General features: G+C 33.4%; 1 protein-coding gene across 11 annotated transcripts; it reads left to right on the forward strand.

The window, feature by feature from the left end:
- Window positions 1–1182: 1182 nt before the first annotated feature.
- On the forward strand, window positions 1183–8252 carry LOC139985799 (uncharacterized). 11 transcript variants are annotated; one of them, XR_011799500.1, is made up of 4 exons: window positions 2660–2953; window positions 4343–4531; window positions 4808–4926; window positions 5260–5335. XR_011799500.1 is itself a non-coding variant. In XM_074111652.1 (3 exons), exons 1-3 carry the CDS (start codon window positions 2864–2866, stop codon window positions 5420–5422), a joined length of 372 nt encoding a protein of 123 aa, XP_073967753.1. In that variant the 5' UTR covers window positions 2650–2863; the 3' UTR covers window positions 5423–8252. The 11 variants fall into 11 exon arrangements, 2 of the variants coding, with proteins under 2 accessions (XP_073967753.1, XP_073967752.1); XR_011799501.1 differs by lacking the exon at window positions 2660–2953 and adding an exon at window positions 3277–3720; XR_011799498.1 differs by lacking the exon at window positions 2660–2953 and adding an exon at window positions 3745–3970.
- The last annotated feature ends 378 nt before the right edge of the window (window positions 8253–8630 follow it).

The following is an 8630-nucleotide window of genomic DNA, read 5'->3' on the forward strand; positions in this document are numbered from 1 at the left end:
AGTTATCATTTTTTTAAACGATAGAACGATTATTTTTTTCTTTTTTCTTATTATGAAAACAAGAATTATAATGAAGATAATAACGAAGCAATGAAAAATTAATGCAATGAAGAAAGCTGCTTCATTTTCGGAGACTACATCTTGATTTAATAGTTTCTGCATATTCACCGGACATCACTGGTTGCTGTGTAATAGGCTGACTCACGAACGTGTCTTCCTATACTTGTCCGCTTTATCGTTCTTTTCACCGCATCTACGTGCCTAATTCGCAGAGAGGAACGCGACTTTATGAGTCAAAGCCCCAAGCAGATGCCCACGCGCCACTTTCAGCACGTGGTTATGTTTCAAACAAGATTCATATCAAGAATTGATGTATTAAACCATCTACAGGAAAATAAATGGAAAACCAGATGCAGAATATGATAAATGGACCACGATGGAACGCTGATAAAAGACGTATACCATTACGTTTAACAGATCAAAGTAACACAATAAATGTATCATCTTTAACAAATTTAAATAACCAAAGATAGTTGAAGTAACTTGTCAGTATTATTCAAGCGTAAGTTATACAATTTCACTGAAAGTATATAACGAGAGGTACTCACTGTCTCTGGATTGCTAATAGAATATGCAGACGTGGCAACCATTAGGAAGAAGACAGCTATCAGGATGCACACAGAATTCCACATTGTTAACTTCATGCCTGAAATTGTCGTAGATAGACGTCGAAAGCTACTTCTTCTACTCTGTCTTGATACACGAGATAATTTAGTTGAAGAACGTAGTCACCAGCTTGATACTTCAGTGTAATACTTGAAAAATTCTGCCAATCACAAACGCCCAAAAATTACTTTCAATAAGGAATATCAAACAAATTGCAGAATATCAAGATCCCAATCTCTTCTGTTTAAATTTACCTTTTATTTTTTTCTTTTACTTTATACTTGATTGTATTGAAGAATAGACACTGTTCACAAGGATATCTTCCTCACAGTAAAGTAGAAGAAGAGTTGATAATGTGTTGCTCGATAAAACGATGGAAAAAGAGTCACCGATGAAGAGTTTCTTGTCTGAGCGTTCAACGTAGAATTGACTTTGGGAAGTGGCCTCGCTATGATTTAATATAGGAGCTACTTCTTCGCACTCCCACCCTCTCACGGCGTTCCAGTTGTCCCTCTGACCTAGGATATTGTCTTCGACGGAGAAACCTTCGGCACGCGTCACTCAAGGAGTCGTCTCGATCTTCCCGGAAATCGTCCAAGTACGTGCTAAAATTGCAGGCTGATTAATTCTTTCAAAAATCTCAACTTTAAACACCTAACACATTGAAGAATTCTTTCAAAGACCTCAAAACATTGGAGATCACAACGAACATATTGGTATCTTTTTGTGAAATAATTATAGAGGAGATAAAGGCGAAGAAAAGAAACAGAAATAATATTTGGTCTCACTCGTTCACTTCTCCTTCAGGATGATAAGAAATTTGTAATTGGCCAACAGGGTGAAGATGGAGGCGAAATTCAGAAATGAAATGACCGTTTGATATCACGCTCACACGCAAACATTCCAAAGAACAATGGAGATCGATCTCAAGAAGGGATGTCCACGTGTACCGCTACAAAATTTCATCGCTTTAAGGCCAATGTAAAATCAATAGACCGAGTTTCCCTTATCGTGACCAAGCTGGTGCAACAAGTAGACGGGAGAGAAAGAGAGAGAGAAACTCGTTTGAACTGTCTCGTATACGATGTCGGTCTGCGTGTGATCATTTAAATGAACACGATAATATCAGCTTGTCTAAAAGTAAAATCTTGCCCCATTTGGAGAACGCCTTTAGTGTCTGGAGGCTAAGCAAATTAAGGATCATCACATGAGTTTCTGCGGTCCTTAAGGCCGCATGATCCGCTAATGATGGCATTATGGAGAACACGGACACAGCGGATAATTAATTCTACAAGATCGTTCAGAGACCTATACGCGTTATTTTCTTAACGTTTATTGAGATAATCTATTAGAAGATATCAATTTGTTTGCGGGGAACTAAACGTTTTTAATGACTGTTTTAAAGAGAGAAAACTATTTTCACTATTTATATAGTTTTAGCTATTTAAATTTTTCATATTTATGAGAGATATCTTTCTGTTTCATTTTTTCCAAATAATGTGTTAGGCATAGTTTCTATATTTTTCTAAATAATCATAAAGATATTTTGAAACGTGCTTAGGAGCGTTTCAGTTTTGAAGACGTATAAAAGCGGACACAAAACATCTCATAGCTATTGATTAATTAGGTAGGTCTACGTCGTTACTCAAGATTCACAGTACACGGATATCCGCTAGCTCACAGCTTTCTTGCATATTGCGTCAATTCTGTGGAATAGTGGAGTTAATTGCTTATGAACCACCTGATGACTGTTCCTTATTTACGTTACGTTACGTTCTATACTTTTCTAGAAATGCATAACAAGAGATCAAACACGAGTATTTTTCTAAATTACAAAACAATTTCTTTCTTCGGTAACAATAATTTTATATTATTTGCTATCATTGCTATATATATTCTCACGTTTTTACTAATATCAACAATTTAATTTTAGACGTGCGAAATAATTTAATTTCATATTTCTAAATCCATCCTGATGGACTATATTGATCTAATATAAAACATCCGCTGCTTATAATATTAAACAGTTTAGTATATCGTTACATAAGTTTCGTACCTCTACTTATTCCAATTTATTAATTCAATCGGTATCAATAATTTATCTTTAACTTTCTCTTAATGCCTCTCAGTCTGCGGCCACATTTGCTCTGACAAAAATGATAGATCGCCGCGTGCACCAGTCGAAGCGGAGCTTCAGATGTGTGTATTAAGTTTCCGATTCTTCGGAAAGATTATCGAACTGGAAAGCAAAGTTCCAACAGCCGACGAAGAATCAAAACTTTCGACAGTACGAGCCTTTATTCATTCTCGTTTCAGAGCACAATGGAGAACGATGGTTTTCAACGTCGCTTCAGAATTGTTTGCAAATGTTAAAACCAGGTCAGGACGAACCTGTTGGTGAAGCTAGGAACAAAGTCTGTGAAAGAACTGATATTGTTACGTTACCTATTAATAAAATCGTATTCCTTTCATGTGTAGGTGTATATCGAGACGGGTATTCTATCTAATCTTGTTAGATTGTTTTAAACTGGTCGCCATTCTCCCGTAAACTTGCACAGCAGCATTGTTTCTTCCCGGTGAATAGAGATCTTTTTTAATTACCTTGTCGTAGCGCGTATATAACGAGAAATCTAATAAAAACAAGCGGTCCGACCTTGGAAAAAATAAAACGACGTTTATAGTTAAACCTCTCTTCGGGGCATCACTGTTTAAAAATTTTTTTCTATTTTCTAATGGTACTCGATGAACAAAAGCGAAATGCAACGGTTTTCAGTTTAGGAACCCATTGGTTTAAAAGTTATCAATATGTGAATCGATTTGGCAAGTCACCTTGCGACGCGATCCGACCGCCAGAACAATATATAGCCTAACCAAACTACAGCGATAACGCTCATAGTGTCAACAAAGCTCAACACTTTAAAATTTAAAGATCTATCTCCATTCCATAAGACAGAGTAAGCCGTATTGTTGACTAAGACGGTATTTTATTTTGTCAAGGTCATAGAGGTCCCACTGTTTTTATTATTTTTCTCGTTATACACATATCACAACAAGGTAATTAAAAAAGATTTCGTCAAAATCCATGAGGATGTCACACGTCGACAAATTGACCTTCTTCCCAATTAAATGCACTTTTGATCCATTTACATGTTTCGATTTTAATTTCGTTAAGATAATAGCCCTGTCAATTTATATACTTAATACATTTGTTAATATTTGCACATTCGGTGACGCGTACGTTGCATCGATGCAGCTATTTGAACAGTACTACTTACACGTATATCTTGTGAGCTTAAAAACACTAGTAGTAAAAAAGATGGTGTAACTCTAAAGATAGGATAACACTTTAACAGTAACGTTTTAAGCACTTCGTATTTTTAATATAATAAGTATTAATTATTTATCGTTAATTTAGCTAACATTTTAATATTACAATTTAAAGAATTTTGTATATTGTATGCACGGAATATCCCAGTAAGGGTTAATTAAAGGAAACTCTACGAAATAATATCATACAAAATACTAAATATCGTGCAACTATGTTAGACATCTCAATGGTAATCGATGAAAAGGGAAACTCTATGAAATACTCTATTAAGATACTAAATATAGATAGTGTAATGTTTCTCGGTACTATCGCATGTGTTTTGTTTGATGAAACATGCGTCTTTTCTAGCAACTTTCTGGTGAAAACTGGTGTATACCGAGAAGAATATTTGTGTAGGTTGTAAGAGACGCGTCAACCTAGATCTGAAGTAGAAGATTGCAGGAATTGCAGAAATTTTCGTTCGGGGGTGTGTCTGCGTCAGCCTTAAGACTAATTAACTAATCGGATGTCGCGAGCGTCACAAGTATTACCGAAGAAGTAAACGCACGTCAAATATCATCTTTGACGTATCTCTGTATCTTTCCCAATTATAGTTAGCTCCTTACTTGAAATGTTTTCTTCTTGTTTCTTTCTTTATCGTCTTTAATTCGTTGTTTATTTTTATCTAGGTAAACAAACATTTTTATTTCAAAGGAGTATTTTATTTATTTATTTATTTATTTATTTATTTCAAAAAGATATTAAGCACATTTTGAATGTATTAAAAACTGCGTGAATTTCGATATTTAAGATAATATTAATTATACCTTTCAGCTTCTCAGCGTCTCGGCCCACACATTACCGCCCATGAAGATGCTTTGTGCATCATTCATCACATCTTTGCTCTCATCATCTGTGTCAAAAACCCAATCAACTGATGATAGAATCGAAAGGTAATTTAATAAAACATTGTAATTAATAAATTATATGTATACTGTATGGATATGTTTACACATTTATTGTGAAATTTAAAAGAACGACAATAACAAAAGTATATAAAATTTTCAAAGTGAAGTATTCGTTATAATAATTAGTAAGTCAAATAAAACTCTATTAAGTTAACTATATTCATAGGAATATAAAATAGCATTAAGATCCACAGTCTAATTGTGAGAAATGCTTGGAAGTCAACTATTATAATTCAGAAATTAAAACTACTTGAAATGATAACTTAGTAGTTAGTTGATTTTGGACAAATTACATGCTTTTCATTTTAATTTGCTTAGGGATGAAACAATGCATAATGACGAAGAGTCAGAGGAAAGCGAAGAAGAACTGTCACGACGGAAATCTCGAAGACCGACATGTATGTCCCTCTTTCAAGTCCTGGTACGGATTACTGGCACGCACAGAATCCAGTTGCCAATCAGGTGTTCATTACAGACGTGACGGTAAATTTGAAGATTGTTACTATCAGGGAGTGCAAGACTGAAAAAGGATTCTTCCGGGAAAGGGATCCAAAGAGCGATATCTATTAACGATCTTTAAATAAGGACGCTTTAATGCGAATTTCTAATACTGAACCAGCTTGTAAATATAAATTATTTTCACACGTTGAAGTGTAGAGTCGAAAATGGTGAACATATATATATATATACACACATATACGTATATATATGTGTGTGTATAGACAGTATCGAGCTATATATATATATATATGTATGTATATATAAGGACTTTTTCTAAAAAAGTAAAACGGACTCTTTTTTGGTGATGACGAAGAGGATGATCGAGGTTATGTGTAATTACAAAGAAATTGTTCAGCTCGCAGTTTCCTAGAACAAGATGTTACGTGAATATAAAATTGAACGTGGATTTGGTTGGGGACAAAAATTCGAACGGTCAGTTCCGACGTGTCGAATAGAAAATTATCATGTAAGTCAGCGGATAAAAGATAATAAGACTATCGTTATGCGACAAGTAAACGCGAAAGAACAACGGTACATGAGTCGCTGTCACATCGTGATATACACTTGTACATTTTAAAGACGCTTGATAGACCGTAAACTCTCTGTACCAAAATCAGACAAAAAGAAAATGCAAAAAGATCTAAAGGAAACATTTTAGAGGATAAATAACATTTTCTCATTGATTGCATTTCCGCTTGTATTAGAATTCTGCAGAAAAAAAAAAGATAAAGAATGGTGGGATACCATTGTAAATTAGTTAATTTCAAATTTTACTATGATAAAATAGTACAGATCTGGAAAGAAATATTTTTCTAATTCATTTTTAGAATAATCAAAGCAGCTTCGTAGAAGCGTTTTAAGAAAATATGAAAAAAATGAATTTTCGAGTATATAGAAAGAGGAATAACAAAAAAGGAACTAATGTTATCTTGATGACGTATTTCTCAGCATTATGATATTATATTGTATTTAACTGATGAATACCACTCTCATTTTTTTCTCTTTTTCTTAGCGAGTAATATTTTGTCACAAAAAGAAAAGAAAAGAGGTGTATCATTCGTTCGTAGATTTTAGATTTGTTTAGAGGCACGAACGCATTATTGATTTTTTTTTTCAAGTTGTTATAGCATCACACTTACACAAACAGACCTACACACATACACATACAGTTCAATGCACAGTGACAAACAAGCTGAAAAAGGGAAGCAAAACGATGTACGTTATCAACAACATAGTACATGATAACTTCATAATCTATATAACATGTTTTATATCGGTTGTCGCTGTTTTTGTTACGAATCGATTAAGTATTGTTTAAACGTGTTAGATGTTGCATTTTTTTTATACCTTCAAAGGTATCTTTTCTTTCATTTCCCTTTTTTTCCATTTCAATTTAAGGACTGACTGCGTATTATACGTTTTCATACACGCGACATTTAATTCCAACGATATATATATACTTACGAATATGTATTTCGAGAATTGTTTATGCATATCCTTGAGAGAGCGCCATTTTATTTTTTTAAGATGGGTTGTCGACGTGTATTCACCAAATAGGAATGTTCCTACCTCGAAAACGGTCATCTTGAACAGAGAATCGAGTACAACCAAATTCTAACGATCTTCTATCCAAACAATGTAATTAATTAATGTCGTTGATCTTCTTCAAAGATTGACTCTATTCTCTTCCTTTTATTTTATTTTACCTTTCTTTTTCTTTTTAACTTTCGCTGCACCGTATATTTGGCGCGCGTGTGCACCAATTTCGGAACCAGTAAATTCGTGATACAGTTAATTATATAAGCGTAAATCTTAAAAGGAAAAAAATACATATACGTTGCTTATTTATTGTAACTAATATAAACGAAGAAAAGTTTTTTTGGTTTTTACATTCTTAGTATAGTATTAGAGACTATGCGCACAATACGTCCTATTTTATGAGAAAAGAACGAGCCTCGTTCGAAAGACTTTCCTTCTCTGTCGTACATTAAAATTGATTAACTATAATTTAAAATGATAAATCGACGATACATTAGTAATAAATGTTTAATATTTCTTCTTCTTCTTCTTCTTTTTTTTTTCTTTTTTTCCTGATTGACTATGTACGATCTATTTCCATGAGAAAAGCAGAATTATAACGATTTATCTTTTTAAACGAGAAAAGAAAATGGGACTATTTGTGTGCAGTTAGGTCGCGCGATTTCTTGCAATTCGCATTTGCAAGGAATTTTAAATACACGTTTATTAAATTGTTGTGTAATGTAAACCAATACACTCTGTATATTGAGAGAGAAATATTCTGTAAAAATTGTAAATAATTAAACACTTATAATTCTATGATAACGGAGCGATTTAAGAGCAAGAGTGAGAATGAAAGAGAGAGAGAGAGAGAGAGAGAGAGAGAAAACGCGTAGCTTTAGACCTTTCAGTTCATCGTAATTGTAAATAGAGAAAAAGAAAGCAAGAAACCCCTTTAAGTTGTAAATGTAAGAATCGCAGAACTGCAGATCTAGGAGAAAAATCCTTTTTAGCTTTAGAGACTTTGAGATAGACTGTGCGCGTACCTTCAATATTGTTTCTGTACTTATAGAAATATTCAGATTCTACTTATAACGATTTAAAAAAAAAAAAAGATGAAGTCAACACAGATACACACACACCGACACAAGGAGAGAGGAAAAAATGTGAAAAGATAACCCAGCGATTACGCAGGCATATACGATGTGAACCCCGGTAGTACCAAATTTAAACGGTAATTTTAGTTCTGTCTGGTACAGATTCCTTATATTTCAATAAAATCTTTATTTGAATTTTTGCTCGCGTGCAGTACTTGTTTTCCATCCACTCAAAGCTGAAATTCATGCGCCTTATTTATTGACGCAGCTTCAAAGCCTGATCAGTTTTTCTTTTTCTAAGTTCCCACTTATGTTACTATCCATAATGTGTAAAGTTAAGGGAGAATAAAGCAACAGTTACTCGAAAAAAGGTTTCGTCGAATAGAATATGTTAAAGTATGAACAATATTATTGTGTTTAATGTTTTATCAATTTTCTTTCTTTTTATTAATATCACACATTCATTATTAATATTTAACGAATATATAGAATACAATAATATGAGTATAATTATAAAGATACAATTTTTTACAATAAGAAATTGAAACTTATCGGTAGAGGAAGTAATTCAAT

The sequence above is a fragment of the Bombus fervidus genome, chromosome 3 (genome assembly GCF_041682495.2).
Source record: "Bombus fervidus isolate BK054 chromosome 3, iyBomFerv1, whole genome shotgun sequence".
NCBI lineage: Eukaryota > Metazoa > Arthropoda > Insecta > Hymenoptera > Apidae > Bombus > Bombus fervidus.